We start from the raw sequence: 25254 nt of genomic DNA, 5'->3' as shown, positions 1-25254 counted from the left end.
CGACCACGGCGAGGTAGCAGCAGGCCGCGTCGCAACGGTGAGTTAACAGGCCTCCGGTGGCGTGGGCGGCAGGGGCCGGGGCATGGCGGTCCATGGATGCAAGGCGTGCGCGTCAAAGTTGGCAGGCTCGTCGGTGACGGTGCCGGCAAGACCGCAAGAGCAGTTCTCGGAGGCATCGGTGGACGGGCTCTTCTTAACGGGAAGACGAGGGGTGGATGGACGCGCACAGCGCCGCCGCCTCAAGCACTGCGGGCAGCGCACACTCCCGCCGGCAACGCGCCCTCGAAGAGATTCCCGGCGACGTCGACCCCACACGATGTATGATTTGACACCTCGACAATTCGCCATGACCAGTTTGTCAAAACAAGAACAGCAGGAATTTCTGACCATAATTCAGAGCAAGAATCTTGATCATAATTGGGAGCAAAGACACACATCGACCGTAAATTACACACATCTCAGGCTACTCTAGAGTACGATTGAACACGAACTAGAGCGTAAGCGTGAGACGGTAACAGGACGCATCGCCGTCGGGCCGGCTGTAGGGGACGGCGCGCGCGGCGAGCCTGCCCTTCCTCTTCTCCATGAACCGCTGCAGGGACGCCTTCCTCGCCATGGGCAGGTCGCCACCTGTTGCGGCAGCTGCGACACGGAGCAGCTCGGCCGCCCTGTCAGCCGGGACCTCGTCGAGCACCAGCACCTGCCCGCCGTAGAAGATAGTCATCTGCGCGTGCTCCGGCGCAGGACCCGCGTCCTCGTCTTGCGCGGGCACTTCCGCTCCGGGCATGAGGGGGAGGACGACCGTGGGCGCCGGCCGCGCGTCCACCGCCTTGATGCAGCGGCTGAGGACGCCGCACGCTGCAGCGAACCGGAGGCCCTTAGCGCTCCCTGTCGCCGCCATTGCTTGCCGGTGGATCGATCGATCGGCCACCCTGTACGCTCTGGAAGCCTGGCGAGCTCGCTAGTTGATCCGGTGTTGGTTGCAGGAATGATAATGATAAACTGATGGATTAGGAGGTGGTGAGATGGGTTTGATTTATAGGAATCGCGCGGCCTGTGGGCTGTTGCTGTCAAATGGGGGGACGCGGGTTGCTTCTTTCTGGTCGACTTTGGCACCAAGAACACGTGCTGGTCGAGGGACAGCACGAAAATTTCAGCGTGGTGGATGGTATACTCCCCTCGTGCAGCACGTTGAGTTGTTAATTCGGCGGCAGGCAGACAGATTAGAAATTGATGAAGTAGATCATTTTCCTGCTGCCGACTCCGGTGCAGCGATCATAGACACAAGAGGCCGAGGCCCCTCTGCTAACAACTAGAGTATGAACTAAAACAATGTCAAACTACAGTACATGGACATAAATAAAGCAAATAGTGATCAAGCACATCCTGAACAGCTAAGAGCGAGCCACTGGCCAGCTAATCAGTCCATCTAAACGTTCTCTGCTCCTTGGAAACAAATGCTCACAAGAGGATGGACAGGAAGTAATAAATTTTTTGAATGTTGTGACTGTGAGTCTTGAAGAGAAATAACTAGGTTTGCCTATTCCAGAGGACGCATGGTAGAGGGTAAATTCAACCAACAAAAATAAAGTGAGGAAGAGAATGAATGATTGAACTGAAAAGAATATTCTTTCGATGGAGCCAAGGAGAACCAAATAAATCTGTGGTTGAGGCGGTCCTCACCTTTGCAATGAGTGTTTTTAAGTTTCCACCAACCCTTTCTGAGAAGCTCATACACATGATCAGAGAGTTTTGTTGGGGAGATGATAATGATCACCGACATATCCACTCGAAAAAACATGGAGGTGAGCGATTCAAAGCCCTTAAAGTTTTTAACCCTGCTCTCCTTGCTAGCCAAGCTTTTTTTTAGAAAAGGAGGAAGACCCCCGGCCTCTGCATCTAGACGATGCATGCAGCCACTTTATTAATTATTCAAACAAAACCTTATAAAGTAATACAACAGTAAGACTAAAGTCACCTTCTAGGCAATATCTGTCGCTACTCCTATCCAGTTGATGAAGAGATGCTCATAGTCTGGGCCTAATACTAAACAGACCTCGCAGCCAAATCTAACATCTAAGACCTGAGGCGCCAACCAGGACGCCTGCCGGGTATGGGGCATCCACCGGTCCAGCGCACACTCAGAGGCCGCCGCCGCCACCTGCCACCAATCCATCTTCAGAGAAGTACTGCTGCATCTACCTTGCCCGGTCTAGCTGCCGTCGATGCCACCACGACGCCAGACAGCGTCACCCTCCTGCGCGAGTCCATCATCGCACATCAGACCCCTAATCTCCAGGGCGCCATGCCATCGAGATCTGTCACCATCAATGTGTATGACGAAGCACCGCTCAACCAAAGACGTCGTCCACTGGTTCCTCGAGTCCGCGTACACCTCCAAGAAAGACGCCCCCAAGGGGGAAACGACACAATCGCGCTGCCATCTTCTAATCTATCGATCTAGGGTTTCCCCGGGAGGTAGCAGATAGTAGTCTAGAACTTCTTCATGACGATGCCTTCAAGAAGGGAACGACGCCATAGAGCGCCACCACCGCCGGCTTTGGTATCTAGCCAAGAGCAGGTTTTCACCCAGATCTGTTCGAAGAATTCCATCCAGCTTCTTGTGCACGGACTGTCGCCTTCTCTGTCGGAGACTAGACCAAAAGGATCCAGCCGCCACCGCCAGATCCATGCAGCCAAGCTTGGCGGCTTATTGTATATCCCGACAATTTGTTCGCGAGAGCGCTCAAGGCAAAATACTATCATGGGGCTGATCTACTGGACACGGCGTTTATTCATAAAGCGTTACCGGGTTGGCACGGCATCATGCATGGTTTGGAACTCCTTAAAAAATGATGTATTTGGCGCATCTGCAATGGAAAAAGTGTTAACATTTGGAGAGACAATTGGATCCCGAGAGTAAATATGGATATAAAACAAATATGGCGAACTCACAAATCCGTTGGGTAGTGGACCTCATCGACCTAGAGAATCATTCTTGGAAGGTAGATAATATCATGCACATATTTACACACCAAGATGCAAATGATATTTTGCTTATGTGACTCACAAATCATGATGAAGATGATTATATTGCTTGGCAACCAGAAAAGAACAGATTTTTCACTATCCACGGCGCATACCGGCTAGCCATGGTGTGACGCCAGGATAATCAAGCTACAGTAAATCTTTGCTAATGGTGCCATGTCACCTCGGTTACTGTTGATAAACTCGAGTTAGTTCAAAACTGATTCAAATTCAAATTTGAAATAAAGTCAAACACTAAAAGTTTTCAAAAGCTAAAACTATAATGTTCTCAATGTGGCAAATAAATCATAAGTAATTATGGTGGAGGATCCACATTATTATAAAATAATTAAAGGCACTAAAATAAATAAAACAATGACCGAAATAATAACTTAATTGTCTTTTTAATTAACAGAGAATACAAGGCACTTTACTTTTGTCCCAAACTTTTTGTGAGAACAACTGATTTTACAAATCTAATTGAGGGGTGGGTTTCACTTTTTCTAAAACTATAAACTATTAAATAAGTAAAAGAAAACAGAAATAAGGAAATAAATAAAAGGAACGGTAAAACAAAAGCAAAACATAGCAAAAAAAACGAAGCAAGACCCCCCCTTCCCAAGGCCGTTCGGCCCAGCAGGGCACCAGGCCATTGGGCTGGCCCATCCGCGCCCCTGCATAACCCCCCACACCGAACCCTAAACCGCTACCACCCACACCCCCACTCCTCTCATCCCCCCCGCTGGATCTGGATCGGGGCGACGCCCCCGACGACCACACACGCGTCCGCTGCCGCCCGAAGGCCTCCCCGTCGCCGGACCAGCACGCCGTCGCTGCTCGTCATCGTCGCCCGGAGCTCCTCCGCCTCGTCCTCCACGTCTCCCTCGCCGCCTCGCCTTGACTCCTCCCCATCGGTCTCCTGCGCACCTCGCCATCCGACGCCGCGCCGCTGCGTCCCGAGGTCGTCGCCGTCACGTCCTCGCCGGACCGCCCCGTCCCCGCCTCTCCTTCGTCGGTCCTCCCCGCGCCTCACCGCCCTCTTCTCGCCAACGAGGGGTGAGCTCCCCGTCGACCCCCGTCCTTCTCCCCCTCCGAACGCTATGCCTCATGCCGTCCCGTCGCCGCGCCCGCCTCTGCGTGGTCGCGCCCCGTCGCGGCTCCCGCACGCCCGCGCGTGCCCTGGGCGTGCCTCGCCCGCTGCGCCCACGCTCACACACTCACCCGCGGCCGCCTCCCTCTGTCGCCGACAACGCGCCCTCCATCGTGGCCCTCCGCTCCCGCGCTGGAGCTCGCGACCGCTGTCGCTGCGGCAGTTGTGCTCCTCAAGCCCCCTCGTTGCGCTGCTGCAAGGCTCCCCTGCTGATCCTCCCCCATGTTGCCCGAGTCTCTGACCGCCGGAGCTCGCCTGGCGTCCCAGCTCCGCAGCCGGACCGCGCGCGCGCCCGGGTCCAGGTGACCTGGCGCCCGCGCCCGTAACCACTAACGCAGCGCCCGCGAGCCCCTGGGCCTTTGACATGTGGGGCCCACGCCCCAGAACTTTATTAAAAAAAAGAATAATAAATAAATAAATAAATAATTACATTAATTAATTAATCAATAAGTGAATTAATTAAGTTAATTAATCATGTTTAATTAATCTAATTAACTAGTTAGTTTAATTAAATAGTACTTAGTTTAACTAAGACCTAATTAACCTAAACAGAGTATGACAGGTGGGTCCCACTGGACCCACATGTCAGTTTGACCCAGTCAACTCTGTTGACTGCTGACGTCAGCATGACATCATGCTGATGTCATTTATTCATTTTCGAATTAATTTAAATAATTAATTAAATACCAGAAATTAATAAAATCTTTAGAAAATCATATCTTTTAATCCGTAACTCGGATTAAAATACTTTCTACATGAAAGTTGCTCAGAACGACGAGACGAATCTGGAAACGCAGCCCGTTCGCCCGCCACGCATCCCTAGCATAGCGAACACACAACTTTCCCCTTCCGTTTCATCTGTCTGAAAAATGCAAACATCGGGAAATCTTTCCCGGATGTTTCCCCCTTCCACGGTACCGCGTTAGAACACGTCTAGCTCTGCATGTTGTCCTGTTATGCACTTGCTTACTATGTATTTACTGTTTCTTCCCCCTCTTCTCTCCGGTAGACCCCGTGACGATGCTGATGTCCCTGTGGTCGACTACGTCACCGACGACCCCTCCTTGTCTGAGCAACCAGGCAAGCCCCCCCTTGATCACCAGATACTGCCTACTCTCCTCTATACTGCTTGCATTAGAGTAGTGTAGCATGTTACTGCTTTCCGTTATTCCTATCCTGATGCATAGCTTGTCCTTGCTACTACTGTTGTTACCATTACCTGCTATCCTACTGCTTAGTATAGGATGCTAGTGTTCCATCAGTGGCCCTACATTCTTGTCCGTCTGCCATGCTATACTACTGGGCCGTGATCACTTCGGAAGGTGATCACGGGCATATACAATATACTTTACACAGTTACCTTACCTGTGATACTGTTCGGAGATGGGGGTTGAAGGGGCAGGTGGCTCCATCCAGGTAGTGGTGGGCCTGGGTTCCCGACGGCCCCCGACTGATACCTTGAGGCGGAGCGACAGGGCAGGTTGAGACCACCTAGGAGAGAGGTGGGCCTGGCCCTAGCCGGCGTTCGCAGATACTTAACACGCTTAACGAGATCTGGGTATTTCATCTGAGTCTGGCCATTTGGTCTATACGCACTAACCATCTACGCGGGAGTAGTTATGGGTATCCCGGCATCGTGGTATCAACCGAAGCCTTCGTGACGTCAGCGACTGAGCGGCGCGCGCCGGATTGGAACGTAAGCCTGCTCTTGTATTAAGGGGGCTAGTTCTGCTTCCGGTCGCATTCGCAACGTGCAGGTGTACTATGGGCGATGGGCCCAGACCCCTGTGCGCTTAGGTTTAGACCGGCGTGCTGACCTCTCTGTTGTGCCTAGGTGGGGCTGCGACGTGTTGATCTTCCACGGCCGGGCATGACCCAGGAAAGTGTGTCCGGCCAAATGGGATCAAGCGTGTTGGGGTATGTGGTGCACCCCTGCAGGGAAGTTAATCTATTCGAATAGCCATGATCTTCGGTAACAGGACGACTTGGAGTTGTACCTTGACCTTATGACAACTAGAACCGGATACTTAATAAAATACACCCTTCAAAGTGCCAGATACAACCGGTGGTCGCTCTCATAGGGCGACGAGGGGAGGATCATCGGTTAGGTTTATGCTACGTGATGATACTTGGAGGACTTCAGTCTACTCTCTTCTACATGCTGCAAGACGGAGGCTGCCAGAAGCGTAGTCTTCGACAGGATTAGCTATCTCCCTCTTAATCTGGCTTTCTGCAGTTCAGTCCACCGATATGGCCCTTTACACATTTAACCATGCATATGTAGTGTAGCTCCTTGCTTGCGAGTACTTTGGATGAGTACTCACGGTTGCTTTCTCCCTCTTTTCCCCCTATCCCTTCTACCTGGTTGTCGCAACCAGATGTTGGAGCCCAGGAGCCAGACGCCACCTTCGACGACGACTCCTACTACACCGGAGGTGCCTACTACTACGTGATGCCCGCTAAGGACGACCAGGAGTAGTTAGGAGGATCCCAGGCAGGAGGCCTGCGCCTCTTTCGATCTGTATCCCAGTTTGTGCTAGCCTTCTTAAGGCAAACTTGTTTAACTTATGTCTGTATTCAGATATTGTTGCTTCCGCTGACTCGTCTATGATCGAGTTCTTGTATTCGAGCCCTCGAGGCCCCTGGCTTGTAATATGATGCTTGTATGACTTATTTTATTTGTAGAGTTGTGTTGTGATATCTTCCCGTGAGTCCTTGATCTTGATCGTACACATTTGCGTGCATGATTAGTGTACGGTCAAATCGGGGGCGTCACACATGGACGAAAAGATGTTTGAGATGATTGGGTCCAGCCACAATATCTCAGGGGATCGTAGTATTTGGAATAATATCTGAAAAACAAATGTTTTCCCCAAAAGCGTGTATTTTTACATGGAGACTAGCAATTGAATCCCTTGCAGTTCAAACTAACAGATATCGATGCATCCCAGGTCTCACTCCGATTTGTAATGTATGTGGTGCTGATGATGAGACGGGCTTCCATGGGCACACCGATGCAAGTTTGCAAGGGCCCTTTGGCATGAGTCAAAGGACGTGTGGAATCTCCCGCAAGCATGAAATAAACTACACTAGAAGGGATTGGATCCTGGTCCTCCTAGACAAAGTGAGCGAAGATCCAAGACAAAAATTTATGCTATTCGAGTGGTGTGTGTGGCATCATAGAAGTGATGTGATCTTCGCAAAAGGTAAAGAAAAAATTTCCCATTCTGCTCGATTTATGCAAAACTACCTTGTAAACCTCTGCATGATTGTGGACGGAAATTCTAAGATAGATCGAAAAGGGAAAAGTCACATGGTTAAATTACCAAACTTGGAACAACATGATAATACAAAGAAAAACTATGGCAGGAACATAGTCTTGGTTGGGCCAAGGTCAACGTTGATGGAAGTTTCTTGGAGGAAAGCAGGAGTGGAGCGTGGGGCGCTGTGGTTTGAGGTCATGATGGGAGAATTATTAGACTGCTTGGGACTATATACCGCGGTGCAATGGAGCGAACTATGAGGAAGCCATTGCTTGCCTAGAAGGATTGCAAAAAGCGGTGTTGGGTACTGATCTACCTTTAATCATCGAGACAGATTGCAGCTCGGTGAAGAAGGCACTCAACCCCTCGTCTGTTGGTAGGTCAAAAATTGGAGCAATTGCGAAGGAATTTCAAGCAAGGAAATAGAGAAGTTAAAGTTTGCAAAGCAGATAGAAGGGACAATAGTTTAGCTCATAGTCTTGGTCAGTTCGGGCGAAGAGTGTTGTATGGTGGGGTTATGAAAGGTATAGTACCAACCTATGTGTTGATTGTGGCCTTGCACGATTGTAAGAACAATGCTTCCCCTACTTAATTATACAACTCTCTATAAAAGTACTCTACTATGAGCTACTAGTAAAATGGAGAGAACGACGTGCTAGCTCATCGGCAGCTCCAATAGTTCCGGTGCATTAGACGACCTAACAAGGGGAATGTAGCGCGACCTCGTGCCTTCATCGAGGATGTGTCTGGTGAGCTCGAGTGCCTCCACCGTCAGTGATGAGGCAGCCAACTACGCTCCCTGCTGCCAGATCTGACCGGATTAGGCCCAAGTCAGGCGTGGTCGTCTCGTTGCACTAACACCATGGCCATCACGTGTAGTGGATTTCAAGGGCACGGCCGTAGTTGCCATCCTGTGTGTCGACTCTGCGGTCGTTCGCACACTGTGGAGGTGTCGTTAGATGTGTAGGTAGGCATATGTGGTGCTAGTGTGTGTGTGTGGGGGGGGGGGGGGGTGGTGGGGGGGGGGGTTCCAAGGAACGTAGATCCTTTAACTTAAGTCACCTCCCTTTGGTGTGACTTAAGCCAGATAATCCTGATGTGCATTTGGCAGGACATACAATCCTCTACTTCTATTCCAAAAAAAATCTCATTTCAAAAAAGAAAAACAGCCCCCTTGAGCATGACTTAACCATGCTCTATACCTTATGCTTGCATAAAATTCTGATGTTGTAGGTGTGTGTTGTGATACATATCTAATGCATAGCCTATTATACCCCACATGTTGCATATTATCATGTTACCTAGCATGTCATGTTGCTTGCCATCCTGCTTGGTGTAGCATGCATGCTTAGGTTGCAGCCACTGTCATGTTACATTCTTATGGCATGCTTATGTTGGGTTCACTTTAATATGGATAATGCCATGCTGCTAGAGTTGAGGCTATGTTATGGTTAGTAATGTGGTAATAAGATAGAATGGCAACTATAGGAGACCATGCGTAGTTCGTGCATCGGTGTTTTGTTCCACTCGAACCGACTAGGAGTTCTTGGGAGCTTGATTCAAGATTGAGGCCCCCTTGATCGATACCCAAAAATTACAAACATCTCCAAGGGCCGCATGCTGGTTATATATTTGCTTCTTTGATGATTTTTCTTGTGGTTCAAATAGTTGGCGTTTTCATACTCCATGCTAGTGGAGACTTCAAGCTACTAAGGTTCTAGGATCACTAACATCCCGGTTGGGAGTCCACAAAGGAACAAGCCCATGAAGGACTATCAACCACTAAGAAGGAGCAATCAACCTATGCCATCATGGTGCACGACCACAAAGATCTACCCTCACTTGAGGTAGATCTTTACAAAGAGGTGATCTTCAAACCCATAAAAAATTCTTGTGTTCTTCACAACTTGAAGACCCCCAATCACCTAGCCGATCTAGGAGGCACACACCCTCCAAAAGTAACAAGATTGAGGTTGCTTGGTGATGATTCCCTTGCACTTGTGCTTAAGAAGATAATCTCCTCCACACTCAATCTCTCTCAAGATATGGATTTTGGATTGGATAGGTAGGAGTGGAAAGCAAGGAGGGGATTAGAGATCAAAGACATGGCTTGATGGTTGGAGTAGAAAGCTCTTTGATTGGCATAACAAGGTGTTCTCCATCAGAAAATATGATGGGAGTGATGTTTGCTTTGAGTGAATTTATGGGGGTATAAATAGGCTGGACCAGAATCCTAATCATTACACACCTTTTAACATGGCTTAGAAGTTCCAAACAATGCTAAAGGTCATAACTTTCAAACGGCTTGGACAACCTAAGCTGGATTTGTTTCGAGGCTTTGCGTGAACTACCTCGCATGTGGCATACACTCTGGAACAACTTTGGAATTTCTGACGGGAGTCGTTCGGAGGTCCCAAGTAATATACATAAGATTTTCCCAACTAGCTTGGTGGTTCCGGATGGAATACATTGGTAGCTCCGAACATCCAGGTTTAGCAATGGTTATATCTGCATAATAGATTGGAGGGTCCGACTGGAAATGCTCGGCGGCTCCGAAGGAATGAAACTTAGATAGATATAGTGGATAAATGAAAGTCTTTAGGGACTTGGAGTTTGATCTTTCAGCACATGGAGAAAGAAACTCAGCTTAGCAACCTCATTCCTCTTTTGATAGCATCGACATAACTATAAACTCAATGTGATCTTGGATTACTACTCCCTCCATTTCTAATTATAAGAAGTTCTAAGTTTTTTTTTCTGAATTTGATGTATATAAGAGTGTTTTAGCTTGTATGTTCACTCATTCTGGTCTGTATGTAGTCCATATTGAAATATCGAAAACATCTTGTATTAGTGAACATATAGAGTATAATATAAAAGCTAAGTCCTTGGCTTGGCTAACAATTGTCTTCTTGTAAATTTGTGGGGGGCACCTTTCATCTCCTTTGTTCAACCTAATGAAACTTCCTTGCTATAAAATAGTTACAACACTAGTTCATTTAGATATGGTGGCATTAATTACCAAAATCCACCAAGGGGACTAACTGAACTTTCACTTGAGGACAAGAAATGTTTTGTGGGGCAATTGGCACATCCGTAGTAGCAGAGGCAAATTGGGCTTGGTGGTCATGAGTCATGGGTGAGCTGCAATGGACTTGTTCTAACCAAGAAGGCTACAAAGTGGCAAGCAAGGGAGGCTACAAGAGGCAATCAATGACAAACAAAGGAGGAATTAAACAAAATAGACCTCGCTTGGCCTTCCCTCCGCCCAGTTCTTCCTTTTGTACCAGACGAGTGTACCATGTCTCGCTCCTCTACCTTTGACCTGTACTTTTCCATCCTTAACTCTCTTCTCTGGATTATACCTCCTCCGTGAACCTTGGTTTGATGAATCTAACTCATACACCGAGAACATTATATCCTCCTATTTCTTTCGCTTTAGGACTAATTTGTTCCATCCTGATATATGACTATGACACCTCTTCGATGTTGCCGATTGTCATCACGCACATCAAGGGTGGGGCCTTGGCATATATTTTGTGCAGGCAAAGTAATCATTCGAAACATTTACTTTCTTGCTATAATTCATGCCACACCGTTTTTGTAAATATCAAATTTCCGCTCTATTGATAGATTTGGCAAATATAAAAAAATCCCTGATTCTAGAGGTCTCATCCCAAAAACCCGTGCTTAGAATCATTTGAATGAAGGATCGAAGGTTTTCAGAAGAAAAAACTTGAATTGTTCACATGCCTTTTTACAAAGCTTTATACTGCAATGCAATAGTGTTACAACCCAGATGCAACAACATGGGCATTCCATAGCAGGGACACTAAAGTGGAACAAGCTAAGGAAAAACGGCGACTGACGATAGAGGTGTCTGATGAAACAAAACATGTATCAAGGGACACTTATTCACAAGGGACTATGCAGTCCAAGCGTCACATGCATGCTGCTGGGCCACAATTATATAAGTCAGCCATTGGGGCTGGTGAGCGCATCCGGTGGATCATACAACTGAATCAAAGGGAGAATATCTGGTGCTACCGAGAGGCTCAGGTGCTCCCGTGATACGGCTCCTGAGCATCCGCACCGAGATATTCTTCCCTGAATCGAAGTACCCTGGAAGGGCGAACTACTTCTCCTCTCTCTCTCTCTCTATCTCTATCTCGCTTGAATTCATGTTCTCTCTGTAGTTGTTCCTGTTGGTTGTGAAATCTATTCCTGGAGATTGAGAAATCTGTTCCTGGACATTGTGACAGTAGTTCCTGTGATCTGTGTGTAGTGGGATCGTAAGTCGTAACAAGTACAGTAGTCCCATAAGAACAGTAGAGTCAACGGTCATACTATGTATTTGCAGTATAAAGTTTTACTGGCGAGCCCCAATAAAACAGCTAAGCATAAACACTTGGTGAGCCTCTAAGCTTGAACACGAATCAGAAGAGCGTAAGCGTGAGACGGTTACAGGGGGGCACGTCGCCGTCGGGCCGGCTGCAGGGAAGGGCGCGCGCGACGAGTCTTCCCTTGCGCTTCTCCGTGAACCGCTGCAGCGACGCCTTCCTCGCCATGGGCAGGTCGCCATCCGCCGCCGCGCAGCTCCCTCGCGGTGTGCCTGAGACAGCAGCGGCACGGAGCAGCTCGGCCGCCCTGTCGGCCGGGACCTCGTCGAGCACCAGCACCTGCCCGCTGTAGAAGATGGTCATCTGCGCGCTCGCCGGCGCAGGACCCGCCTCGTGGTCGTCTTGCAGCGCGGGAACTTCCGCTCCGGGCATGAGGGGGAGGACCGCCGTGGCCGCCGGCCGCGCCTCCGCCGCCTTGATGCAACGGCTGAGAACGCCGCACGCTGCAGCGAACCGGAGGCCCTTAGCGCTCCCTGTCGCCGCCATTGCTTGCCGGTGGATCGATCGATCGGCCACCCTGTACGCTCTGGAAGCCTGGCGAGCTCGCTAGTTGATCCGGTGTTGGTTGCAGGAATGATAATGATAAACTGATGGATTAGGCGGTGGTGAGATGGGTTTGATTTATAGGAATCGCGCGTTCCTGTGGGCTACTGCTGTCAAATGCGGGGACGCGGGCTGTTTCTTTCTTTCTGGTTGCCTTTGGCATGAAGAACACGTGCTGGTCGACAGCACGATGGTTGCAACGTGGTGGATGGTACTCCCCTCGTGCCGCACGTTGAGTTGTTAATTCGGCGGCAGGCGGCAGGCGGCAGGCGGACAGATTTAATTGATGGACCGGATCCTTTCCCCGCTGCCGACTCCGGTGCAGCGGTCATCGATACAAGAAGCCGAGGCCCCTCTGCTAACAACTAGAGTACGTATGAACTAAAACAGTGTCAGTATAAGGACATACTGTATATAAGTAAATACAGCGGAGTAAACGACGAGTAAATCTTAGTGGAGTTTTTTCATACACTAAGTTTTGGTCGTTTCTAGCCGATTCCTTAAGTACAACGGATTTTTTTATTACCAAATTCATTCCATTTTCGGATGCCAAACTATTTTTTTTCATTTTCTTGAACGGCACATGGTATACTGAAATATACTATAATTCATCAATTCTTCGCTAAGAGAACTTATCTGAAGAAAATTACAAGAAAAATTACACACTTTAATAGAAATCCAGCTTTCATAACTGTTTCCACTAGTTGGATTAATACTTTATCTATGTCTTTATTGTCCATGTTGTTAGGTTTCTCAATTGGCTTTTCGAGGTTGCACACTCCTTCCTTCTCTCCTCCACATAATTGGACATTACGTCGTCTCGGGTCTCATCTCTAGTCTCTAATCTAGTAAATAGTGCACGAACATCTAGCAAATTTCTCGCTGGTCAACAGATTGATGTACTCTTCTTATTAATACCAAAAATTGCATCTATCCCACACACAATTTTAAGCAACAATAAGCTACGAATTGCGCCGAATCCGAAGAACAACCACACAAATAAACACTCACCCCGTCCTTTTTGCACTTGAAGAACACCCATCTGGAACGTTTCAGCGCGCTTAAAACTCAGTGTTGCACTAGTCGTGGCCATTCGTCACACTTAATGACGGATAGCGGGGAGCCGACGAGCTCCTGAGCTAGTACTGAGCTTGGCTGACGGCAGCAGTGCGTGACTGTGCCGGTGGCCAGTCGACCAGTGATATCCGAGCACCTAGAGGAGGAGGCCATACCAAGATGCGGCGGAGAGTCATTGCAGGGGCTGCACGAGTCTGTACCTGTTGAATCCATCCAAAACACGACGGTGCCGGTGGCCGGATTCGTCGAATCCGACGTCGATGGCGAGGGACGTAGATCTGCCGATTTCGCCAACCTGTGACGGCAAGAGAGGCCTAAATCCAGGTGGGTGAGAGGCGTGGAGGGTCATACGGAGTGTCGGCAGTGGCGAGTGGTTCTGACGAAGGCGGGAAGGAGGCATCGAAGTAGATGCGCTGCGAGGGTGGGCTTGGTGTGGACGAGAGGGAAGATTTGCTCGGGCGGGTGGGCAGGCGAGTAAAAATAGGCATCCATGAAGTCGAGAAGTACATTTTTTCACTCTTCTAACCGGTTTAGAAGATCGGTTAGATGGAGATTAAAGAAGTAAAATTGAAATTTACTTCTCTATGATTTTTTAAAGGATCGGCTAGAGATGCATTAAGAGGGAGAGAACGTTGTGCTTGCTCACCGGCTTTTTTCGTCCCTTTTCTCTTGTATATAACAGGCCTTGCACGTGGTAATGGGCCAGCCAATATGCTGGTCATGACGTCTCCTGTTTTTTCCTTTTTCCTTTCTTATTTTTGTTTTTGCTTTTCCTTCTTTAACTTAGTCTGGGGTTTCTAAAAAGTCCAAATTTGAAAAAGTTGCAAGTACTAAAAAATATAGATACATCATAAAATATTTGTGAATTCAAAAAACATTCGAGAAATCATAAAATCTTCGTGATTTTTAAAAACTGTTCGCATATTATAAAAAATCACGATTTCAAAAACATGAATCAGAAAAATGTTCATCATTTTTAAAATACGATCGCGTATTCAAAACATATTCGGGAATTTGAAAACAATGTCCATGAAATTTTAGAAGATGTAAAAAAAAAACTAAAACCAATTCGGAAGTAACGAACAAAACGAACCATCTCTTAGGTAGATGTTTTATTAGGGTATCTGTAGAGGTTGTTTTTTGATTTTATTTAGTCCCTCGCACATTGAGTAAAAAAAGGTTTTTGTGTTCTATATAGTGCCGAGCCCCCAAAAAATTGACACATCTTGCTATGGGTTAGTTTTTGTAAGCTATATGAAAATGACTAAATGTCTATTTTGCCTTCATACACAGCTATTCTGGTACCACAGTTCTACTGGTTATGGAAAACACCACTACGCTAGATCAGGACGAGACACATCATGCATCAGTCTAGCTCAGGCAAGGGTCCATCAATGTAGTTTGCTCAACAAAAAAATATTTCATTGTGGCGCCTTAGGAAATCAAATCGTGAGGAGACCGTCATATTTTCAGTTCTTGAAATGACTTTTTAAAAGTGCCTTCTCATTATGACATCACTCAGATATAGTTTGTGAAATGACATACCGAGAATCCTTATCTCATCCTGCCATTTGATTCTGACTTTTTTTTTTATCTCTACCACATCTACATAATCTGATTGTTTTAATCTCATTGCAATGCACGTGCATATTTACTAGTAATAATTCAGATCAACTCTTGTTTCAAAAAAATAATAATTCAGATCAACAAGTTGGGCTCCAACAGTAGGCACACATTTGCTTGGACCGTATCCCAAATTACAACAGCCATAATTTCTGTTCATGGTAATTTAGAGCGACGGGAACAGGCGAGTGGGTCAGCAATTTGGACTTCAACAGCAGCCTCGTATTTACATGGACCGTAATTTACTCAGGCTACTCTACTAGTACTAGTACGCATGAACACGAATCAGAGGGTAAGCGTGAGACGGTTACAGGAGGCCGCGTCGCCGTCGGGGCGGCTGCAGGGGACTGCGCGCGCGGCGACCCTTCCCTTGCGCTTCTCCATGAACCGCTGCAGCGACGCCTTCCTCGCCATGGGCAGGTCGCCATCTGCCGCCTCGCCAGTCCCTCGCGTGGCGCCTGCTGCGGCAGCGACACGGAGCAGCTCGGCCGCCCTGTCGGCCAGGACCTCGTCCAGCACCAGCACCTGCCCGCCGTAGAAGATGGTCATCTGCGCGTGCCCCGGCGCAGGACCCACCGTGTGCTCGTCTTGCGCGGGCACTTCCGCTCCGGGCATGAGGGGGAGGACCACCGTGGCCGCCGGCCGCGCGTCCGCCGCCTTGATGCAGCGGCTGAGAACGCCGCACGCTGCGGCGAACCGTCGGCTCTGAGCGCTCCCTGACGCCGCCATTCTTGGCGCTCGATCGATTGACCCCGCTGTACGCTCTCAAACCCCCTGTCGGCTACTCGGCTCTGCCTCTGCTAGTGCTAGTTGATGGGGTGTTGTGTTCGTTGGAGGAACCGAGGAAGGAGATTGATGGACTGGATCACTGGAGACGTGAGATGGGTTTGATTTATAAGAATCGCGCGCGTCCTGTTGGCTGTTGCTGTCAAATGCGGGGACGCGGGGTGTTTCTTTCTGGTAGTTGGAGGAAGGAAATTTCTGGCACGAAGAACACGTGCTGGTCGACCGCAATACAGTTTCAACGTGGTGGCTAAATGGTCCTAGTGGTGGCCCTCATGCTGCAGCGTTTAGTTGTTAAGGGCATGCACAATGAAGGCATCACCATGCAGCCTGCCCCATCTGCCATGTAGGTTAAGATCATTGTATAATTTTTCTTTTCCCAAAGCAGTCCCGAATAAGATCACGGACATGACAAGGAGTCTCGAAATGGTCGAGAGGTAAAAATTGATATATAGGACGATAGTATTCGGAACGCCAGAAGTGTTCCGGGGGTACCGGGTACATATCGAGTCACCGAAAGAGGTTTCGGGCACCCCCCCACCCCCCGGCAACAATATTGGCCTAATGGGCCAAGGGGACAGACCAGCCCCTAAGGGGCTGGTGCGCCCCATGTAGGCTGAAATAGAAGCAAAAGGAAAGAGGGGATCCTCCCCTTTCCTTCCCTTCCCCTCTCTTTCCTTTCCCCTCCGATGAATAAGGAAGGGGGGGGGGCGAATTGGGGAGGAACCCCAAATAGGATTCGGCCTACTTGAGGCGCCCCGCTTGGCTGCTCCTTCTCCCTCCCACCTATATATATAAGGGAGGGGGGAGACGTCTGGAACACGCAACAACATCTGTTAGCCGTGTGCGGCACCTCCCTCCATAGATTACATCTCTGATCATATCTTCGTAGTGCTTAGACGAAGCCTTGCGCGGATCACTTCACCATCACCGTCAGCACGCGTCGTGCTGACAGAATTCTCCCTCGACACTTTGCTGAATCAAGAGTTCGAGGGACGTCAGCGAGCTGAACGTGTGTAGAACTCGGAGGTGCCGTACGTTCGGTGCTTGATCGGTCGAAATGAGAAGAAGTTCGACTACATCAACCGTGTTATCAAACGCTTCCGCTTTCGGTCTACAAGGGTACGTGCATTTCCTAGATAGATCTTGCGTGAGTGTAGGATTTTTTTTGAAATTGCATGCTACGTTTCCCAACACAGTTTGTGAGGATTAGGTGTCGTCGGGTATTCGCCCCATAGCAGGTGTCTCGTACGTGAGTTCCGGTGGTGGATTTCCCGGCGATGCTTTGAACTCGCTTTCCTCTTTCCCGTCCCGTTCTGATTGGTTCATGATGTATTTTCGTTATTCAGTTAGTGGAAAGGGGTTATTCCCAGTTCAAAACAAACCGTATTAGATTACTTCCTTCGTCTCAAAATAAGTTGTTTGCTAAATTAAGAAATATTATTTTAAAGATATAAAAGGTCTTATATTTGTTTATAAAGGGATAATTGCCAATTGCCGGTGTCTACCAGCAAAGCGTGTCCAGCTGTCAACACGGCCAAGTGGGAGCTCGATGGGGGGTCGACAGAAATGAATTACGCACGCTTGCCAATTGCCAATTGCCAACTGCAGGTGTCGACATTTTCAAAAATAAAATAAAAAAATTGCAGGTGTCTACCAGCTACCGCCAACACGGCCAAGTGGGAATCAAAGGCAGGCGTGCGCATGATGTATAATTTTAATTTGAAACGTCGTCAGTTCGCCATGATCAGTTCATCAGAAGAACAACAGCAATAATTTCTGATCATAATAAATCAGAGCGACGGGGACAAGCGAGTGTGTCAACAATTTGGACTCCAACAGCAGCCACACATTTGCGTGGACCGTAAATTACTCAGGCTACTCTACTACGCATGAACACGAATCAGAGGGTAAGCGTGAGACGATTACAGGAGGCCGTGTCGCCGTCGGGCCGGCTGTAGGGGACGGCGCGCGCGGCGAGCCTCCCCTTGCGCTTCTCCATGAACCGCTGCAGTGACGCCTTCCTCGCCATGGGCAGGTCGCCGTCCCCTCGCGCGCTGCCTGCTGCGGCAGCGACACGGAGCAGCTCGGCCGCCCTGTCGTCCGGGACCTCGTCGAGCAACAGCACCTGGCCGCCGTAGAAGATGGTCATGTGCGCGCTCGCCGGCGCAGGACCCGCCGCGCGCTCGTCTTCAGCGGGCACTTCGGCTCCGGGCATGAGGGGGAGGACCACCGGCCGCGCCTCGGCCGCCTTGATGCAGCGGCTGAGGACGCCGCACGCTACAGCGAAGCGTCGGCTCTGAGCGCTCCCTGACGCCGCCATTCTTGACCTGACACCGTACGCTCTCGAATCCTCTGTCTGCTCTGCCTCTACTAGTTGATCGGGTGTGGGTTGGAGGAAGGAGATTGATGGACTGGAGATGGTTGGATGGGTTTGATTTATAAGAATCGCGCGTGTGCTGTTAGCTGTTGCTGTCAAATGAGGGGACGTGGGGTGTTTCTCTATGGCTTTTGGAGGAAGGAAATTTCTTGGCACGAAGAACACGTGCTGGTCGACAGCAAAGATGGTTTCAATGTGCTGGCTAAGGGTCCTAGTGGTGGCCCTCGGCGCCGCAGCGTTCAGTTGTTAATTCGGCGGCGGGCGGCAGGCAGCAGGCATAGGACGGACGATGCTTTGGTGCTTTAGAGCATTTTCAACAGCCGCGCTAAGCGCCGAGCACGTAAAAAACCTGTTTACCGCGCGCGCTGCGGCTGGTTTTGTGTGCCCGCCTGTGCTGGCTTCAGATGCAGCGCGCGCGCCGCTCCAGCAGAGCGTAAAAATACAGCGCGCGACTCGTCAGACATTTTGCATATATGATATTTTGGAAAAAAATAAATATGTGAAATTTGACACAAACAAGTTGAATAATAAAAGTTCATGCCCACAAGTTCAAAATCATGCCCACAAGTTCATCCAACCAAATTCAAATGCAAACTAAAGTTCAAGACATGGAAGACACATCAATCTTCATCTTCCTCGTCTTCGTCTTCGTCCTCATCTTCCGAAGACGACTCTTCCGCCTCCGAAGATGAATCTTCCTCCCTCTCCTCATCACGCACCGCATCATGTGAAGCTCCGACGGTGTTGGCAAGATCTTCAACGGCATCTTCATGGGAATGTGTGTGAGAAGGCACATCGAAAGACATTGCACCCATGGCGGCCGGAGGTGCACCCATGCCTCCCATGAGAGAAGCAAAACTCATGCTTCCCATGGCGGCCATAGCGTCGGAGGGTGCTCCAAAACCACCCATGCCTCCCATGGCGGCCGGAGGTGCACCCATGCCTCTCATGACGGCCGGATGTGCACCCATGCCTCCCATGGCTCCGAAGCCACCCATGCCTCCCATGGCGCCGAGGCCACCGCCACCCATGGCGCCGAAGCCACCGCCACCCATTGCACGAACCAAGGCTCTTTTTTGGATCAAGACTTCTTGTTGGGCAAGATTGACATACTATTTTTGCGCCGCATTGAGGTTAGATGTGTCCAAGAAGAATAAGTGCTTCTTCCATTCCAACAACTTAGCTCGCTCCTTGTTGCTCACTTTCCTCTGCTCCAAAGCCACCTTTCTCTTGCCGTCATCACTTGATGCATCATCCTCCTCCTCATCATCATTCATCTCAATTGCTCGCTTCCATTTGTTGCTCAAATGCAAATCCTCCAAACCATCACGTTTCTTCCATTTCTCATCATCCTTTAACACTTCATAGCAATGAGGCAAGGTAAAGACCCTGCCTTTCTTGATCTTCCCCTTCTTGGTTGTCCTTGTCTCTTCTTTGAACAAGTTTTGTGCAATGTTGTACTATAAGAAAAACAAAACAAGTTAGCACTTCGGTCACCAAAAACAAGTATGATGAACATATATGAGATGCCACTTACTCGATCATCCTCATTTGTGCCACTTGGGTTAATCTTGTCAACTGCCTTTTGTACGGCCGCCCACTTTTGACAATCCGAGTTGATTGTCGACCATCGGGACCGAAGTGATCTCTCGGAGCGGTCAATTCCACTCAAGTTGTGAGCATCAAAGTGTTCTTTCATTCGCCCCCAATACACGTCTCTACTTTGATCACCTCCAATGGATGGATGCCTCGACACTTGCAAATAAGTATGGCATAGTAACTTGTCATCGTTGGTTGAGTAATTGCCCGCTCTTCCTTTCGGCGCCTCGACAATTCCCTCACCCTCCTCGTCCACCTCAAACTCATGGTCTTCGAAATGGATGTCATTGGTTTGAGACCAATGCGAATTGTTGGACCCAACACCCATAGTGGACATGTATGCATCATCGTTGAGACTACAAAGTTTTTTGAACAATGCAAATAAGCTATCTATATGTGATGATGATGCATTGAAAAAATAAGAAGAAAATAAAAGTTGGAAATTTTTTCACCTTGGGGGCATTTCGTCGAACACGTGGTGCGCGTCGACGGCCGGCTCAACGAGTGAGCTCGCCGGCGCTTCGGTAGCCGCCGCGGCCGTCGAACGCCCTGCAAGCTTCTTTCCCCTCGCCTTCGTGGTGCCGGAGCCGTCCGCCGCCTTGTTTTTCTTCGCGGATGTTTTGCCCTTCTTCGTCCGCGCCGCATTGGGGACCTTCTTCGACGGTGCGGCGGCGGCACGGGACGGCGCCGTGGTCATCCGCGGCGGCAAGAAGAGGCTGCGCGTGAGGCCGACGCTCGGTGGAGCTCCGGCGATGGCGACGCCAGCGCTTCCCGCGCTAGGGTTTTCGGCGGCGGCGGCGGGGGGGGGGGGGGGGGGTCGCAGCTATACAGCGGGGTGAGCGGGGCGCCGGTGTGCGCGTCCATGGGTGGGTGGCAGGGCGCCGGCGCCGGCGCGCGCGGGGCGTAGGACGAGGAGAGGAGAGAGTGCGGCGCGAACGCTCGAGTGTGCCGCGCGCTGTAGCTGGCGCCCGAAATACGCCGCGCGGGTAAGTGTTTTCAACCGCGCGCCCAACCCATTATAGCGCGCGCGCCGTTTTTGCGCGCCCGCTGGAGCGACCCGCCGCGTTGCGCGCGCGCTAAAACAGCCTAATTTGCGGCGCGGCACTAGTTTAACGCGGCTGTTGGAGATGCTCTTAAGACATCTATCTTTATGTCTATGACATGTGGGGCCCAACAGGTGACTGACTCACATGTCAATGACCCAAAGGCAGGTGTCTTTAAGACACCGAAGCTGCGTCCCAGGCATAGAGATTAAAAATTAATTAAGTGGGTACTTTTTCGTCACGCACTTTAGGAAGACTTGCATTAGATCTCACATTTAGTTGAGGTCGTAAGATTAATCTAAAATATTATATTTTGACATTTAAAAAAATCTGAAACTATTTGATAACATCCATGTGGGATATGTCTACAACTACGAAAAAAATCAGCTCAAAATCTAATGTACATTTAGAGATTAAAAAGAGAAAATTTTGAGTGTGAATACTGGGAGCTTTGGATGAATAGTAATTTAACACTATTCACATCGGATTTTGTCATTTTTTTGCTTCTATTTATGTAAGTCGAATTAGAAACCAAAACTTTCTAAGGTTGTATATCAAACATTGATGTATGTCCAATTGAAAATGTTTGAAAATATATATTTTTTAACGATCTCATTGATCTCACCTAATATGAGATCGCACACAAGTTTGTCCAACTCCGGTGCAGCGATCATTGATACAAGAGGCCCCTTGGTAAATGTATCCGACGTTCAGTTGCTAACTTGAGTATAAACTAAAAGAACGTCAAACAATCGGAAAAGGCTTCACACCTTGTTTTATAAATAAAATTATAAGGGAATCTCCAACGCTAACCTTCAAACCGCCTGCATTCGTTTGAACTGCGCGGTCTAGACCTTGCCATCCAGTGCGGTCTTGTATCGGTCTGCTCGGCGGTCTGGACATGTTTTCTCCCGCAAAATTGAGACAATGTGGGGTGGGGGGAGTGCAAGAGTCGAGACAGCAGCCACATTGGACTCTGACACCCAGGACCACTAAATCAGCCCTCCCGGTTCCATGTTCTTCCACTCCGCCACTTCTCCCCTCCTTTTGCATCTGCACCCTCCACCTCCTCCGCCACCGATATACTTCTTCGACCGCACACAGGCATTGCCGGACGTTCGCAACCACCACCGATGCATCCGTTCGCCTTTTACGACGGCGATGTCTACCCTGGAGCCATTTGTACCCAAGTACACTCCACCACCCTGTCCACAACCTCCATCGCGGCCACCACACCTGGGAAGTGTTCGATCAAATGCCATTGAGCTTATTTTCGGACGCCATGTCGTTTTTTCAGAGTAAGAAGGATGGCGGGGTACTCGACCATGGAGGATGAGTTATTGCGCAATGTGTGGTTGGTTGTATCCGTGGTTTTCTTAGGCAGGAGCCGAGGAGAGACCTTCTGGCAGCAAGTGCATTAATTGTTTCACACACGAAAGCACATTGCACCCTACGACATGCACATCATCCATGATCGCATGTGAGGTCATTGTCGTATCGATGGTACGCCATCCAGACCATCCTCACCAAGTTTTGTCACGTACTTGCTCAGCCGAAGGCAAGGTTGCCATTGCACATAATAGAGAAGGAGATCGTAAGTTTTGCTTCTTCTTCCTCAACTAGTTGATTGAATCATTCATTCACTCAATGTTGCCCGTACATGCTGTCGTGATGTACCAAGGAAAAGAGGGGCGACCATTTACATACACACCGTTGGATGGTGCTGAAGGGGCAGTATCTGTGGGACGACATGATTCGTTGAAAAACTTGTTGGACATCGAATCTGAGGCAGTGTTGTACTAGACTTATTTGCATGCTCTATATGGACGATTTCTGCTGTTTTTCTGAACTTTGATAGACATCAGCCAGTTTGCATGAATTTCGTCCACTAAGTCGACACCCCGCTTGAAATGTATGCAGGCAACGTTGGATGGCCGTCTCACGCAACTGTGTCAGTGGACTTGTCCCACCCTATCCGTGGACGGATGAGGGGGAAATTTACAGGTCGCCGTTGGAGATTCCCTAACCACGATAGAACGACAATAGAAATTGGAGGTCCACAAAGAACAATAAAAGAGGAGGAGATAAAGAAAAAGTTCACGATGGGGCAACAACACAACCCGCAAAAATAACAAATAGTCTCAAGGAGGATAAATAACAAATAGTCTCAAGGAGGATAAATAACAATAATAATGGATGACGCCAGCTCCTTGTACTTCCTAGTCAACTTGTCAACCGCCAACCTGTCTGCCGCTTGCAGAGAGGTTTCCACAGCTGCATGAAATGGCACATTTTATAAATCACATTACTGGCCCTAATGGGTATACTTGCTCAATACAAGCCTATTCCTAGTACACCATAGAAACCACGCCAAAGTCCTGAAATTCAATCACATCATTCTGCGGGCATGTACAGAGCAAGAGGCTATGAGCTGATAGAACACAGGGAAATTGATAGGACAAAACCCATTGCCCCATTCTCTAAGGCAACCCCACAAAAATTGTGCGAAAACACAATAGAATATTATATGATTAAGTTCCTCTTCAATGCCATAGAGTGGGCACATGCCATCAACATGACCATTCATTTTAAGAACATGGTCACCCGAAGGGAGCCTACCCTAAACAAGTTGCCACACAAAAATCTTAATCCGAAGAGGGAGTCTAGTTTTCTAAATCTCCGTTAATTTCTCATATCCATGAGCCATCACCAAGTGCGCATAAAGGGATTTGGTGGAGAGCCTACTTGAGGGACCAAGCCACCACGACGTGGTATCCGGTAACTCCGCCGTACATTTTTGAATGGAGGGAGTAGGAAATAAATAAAAGTCTATGAGCTAAAAGGAGAGAGTGGCGTGCTAGCTCTCTAGCTGCAATTTTGGCGTATTTCACGCCACAGTGGAGGAGAAGTGTCATCGGAATTTTGCAATAATACTTGTAATTTATGAATTTTAGCTGTAAAGATGCACATTGATGATCTAGGTACATGATTCACACGAGAATTTTACCTAGATTTTAACCCTCGACTTGAGAGGTAATACCTACCCCTGCTTATTGTTTTACCTAGCCATGTATGAAGTGAAGGAAATATGCCCTAGAGGCAATAATAAAGTTATTATTTATTTCCTTATATCATGATAAATATTTATTATTCATGCTAGAATTGTATTAACCGGAAACATGATACATGTGTGAATACATAGACAAACAGAGTGTCACTAGTATGCCTCTACTTGACTAGCTCGTTGATCAAAGATGGTTATGTTTCCTAGCCATAGACATGAGTTGTCATTTGATTAACGGGATCACATCATTAGGAGAATGATGTGATTGACTTGACCCATTCCGTTAGCTTAGCACTTGATCGTTTAGTATGTTGCTATTGCTTTCTTCATGACTTATACATGTTCCTATGACTATGAGATAATGCAACTCCCGTTTACCGGAGGAACAGTTGTCTGCTACCAAACGTCACAACGTAACTGGGTGATTATAAAGGTGCTCTACAGGTGTCTCCGAAGGTACTTGTTGAGTTGGCGTATTTCGAGATTAGGATTTGTCACTCCGACTGTCGGAGAGGTATCTCTGCCCACTCGGTAATGCACATCACTATAAGCCTTGCAAGCATTGTAACTAATGAGTTAGTTGCGGGATGATGTATTAAGGAACGAGTAAAGAGACTTGCCGGTAACGAGATTGAACTAGTTATTGAGATACCGACGATCGAATCTCGGGCAAGTCACATACCGATGACAAAGGGAACAACATATGTTGTTATCCGGTTTGACCGATAAAGATCTTCGTAGAATATGTGGGAGCCAATGAGCATCCAGGTTCCACTATTGGTTATTGACCGGAGACGTGTGTCGGTCATGTCTACATAGTTCTCGAACCCGTAGGGTCCGCACGCTTAAAGTTAGGTGACGATCGGTATTATGAGTTTTTGTGTTTTGATGTACCAAAGGTAGTTCAGAGTCCTGGATATGATCACGGACATGACGAGGAGGCTCGAAATGGTCGAGACGTAAAGATCGATATATTGAACGACTATGTTCGAACACCGGAAAGGTTCCGGAAAGTTTCGGACATATACCGGAGTACCGGGGGTTACCGGAACCCCCCCGGGGGCTTAATGGGCCTACATGGGCTTTAGTGGAAATAGAGGGCAGCAAGGGAAGTGTGGGGCGCGCCCCCAAGGCCCAAACCGAATTGGTTTAGGGCAAGGGAGGGGGGCCCTCTTTCCTTCTCCTCCTCTCCCTTTCCTTCCCCCTCTCCTACTCCTACTAGGAAAGGGAGGAGTCCTACTCCTAGTGGGAGTAGGACTCCCCCTCTTGGCGCGCCTCTCCCTGGCCGGCCGAAGCCTCCCC

At 48.7% G+C, this 25254-nt stretch overlaps 4 protein-coding genes across 4 annotated transcripts; all 4 read right to left on the bottom strand.

Annotated features, from left to right (window-relative positions):
• Window positions 1-392: 392 nt before the first annotated feature.
• On the bottom strand, window positions 393-1007 carry LOC125522431 (protein TIFY 11e). Its single transcript, XM_048687495.2, has one exon. It carries the CDS (start codon window positions 899-901, stop codon window positions 491-493), a length of 411 nt encoding a protein of 136 aa, XP_048543452.2. The 5' UTR covers window positions 902-1007; the 3' UTR covers window positions 393-490.
• A 10762-nt stretch (window positions 1008-11769) lies between these two features.
• Window positions 11770-12419, bottom strand: LOC125522239 (protein TIFY 11e-like). Its single transcript, XM_048687323.2, has one exon. The coding sequence runs from the start codon at window positions 12324-12326 to the stop codon at window positions 11877-11879; it is 450 nt and encodes a 149-aa protein (XP_048543280.2). The 5' UTR covers window positions 12327-12419; the 3' UTR covers window positions 11770-11876.
• A 2705-nt stretch (window positions 12420-15124) lies between these two features.
• LOC125522000 (protein TIFY 11e-like) lies at window positions 15125-15964 on the bottom strand. Its single transcript, XM_048687062.2, has one exon. The coding sequence runs from the start codon at window positions 15810-15812 to the stop codon at window positions 15369-15371; it is 444 nt and encodes a 147-aa protein (XP_048543019.1). The 5' UTR covers window positions 15813-15964; the 3' UTR covers window positions 15125-15368.
• A 1653-nt stretch (window positions 15965-17617) lies between these two features.
• Window positions 17618-18294, bottom strand: LOC125521736 (protein TIFY 11e). Its single transcript, XM_048686801.2, has one exon. It carries the CDS (start codon window positions 18187-18189, stop codon window positions 17770-17772), a length of 420 nt encoding a protein of 139 aa, XP_048542758.1. The 5' UTR covers window positions 18190-18294; the 3' UTR covers window positions 17618-17769.
• Between the last annotated feature and the right edge of the window lie 6960 nt (window positions 18295-25254).

This window comes from Triticum urartu, chromosome 7A, assembly GCF_056163025.1.
Source record: "Triticum urartu cultivar PI428250 chromosome 7A, HENAU_Tu73, whole genome shotgun sequence".
Lineage (NCBI taxonomy): Eukaryota > Viridiplantae > Streptophyta > Magnoliopsida > Poales > Poaceae > Triticum > Triticum urartu.
The sequence above is the reverse complement of the archived record's forward strand: the minus strand, read 5'-3'. Positions and strand labels throughout refer to the sequence as shown.

Excerpts from the sequence above, each read along its gene's own strand:
- LOC125522431 (XM_048687495.2), bottom strand. The coding sequence starts at position 901 with ATGGCGGCGACAGGGAGCGCTAAGGGCCTCCGGTTCGCTGCAGCGTGC.
- LOC125522000 (XM_048687062.2), bottom strand. The coding sequence starts at position 15,812 with ATGGCGGCGTCAGGGAGCGCTCAGAGCCGACGGTTCGCCGCAGCGTGC.
- LOC125522239 (XM_048687323.2), bottom strand. The coding sequence starts at position 12,326 with ATGGCGGCGACAGGGAGCGCTAAGGGCCTCCGGTTCGCTGCAGCGTGC.
- LOC125521736 (XM_048686801.2), bottom strand. The coding sequence starts at position 18,189 with ATGGCGGCGTCAGGGAGCGCTCAGAGCCGACGCTTCGCTGTAGCGTGC.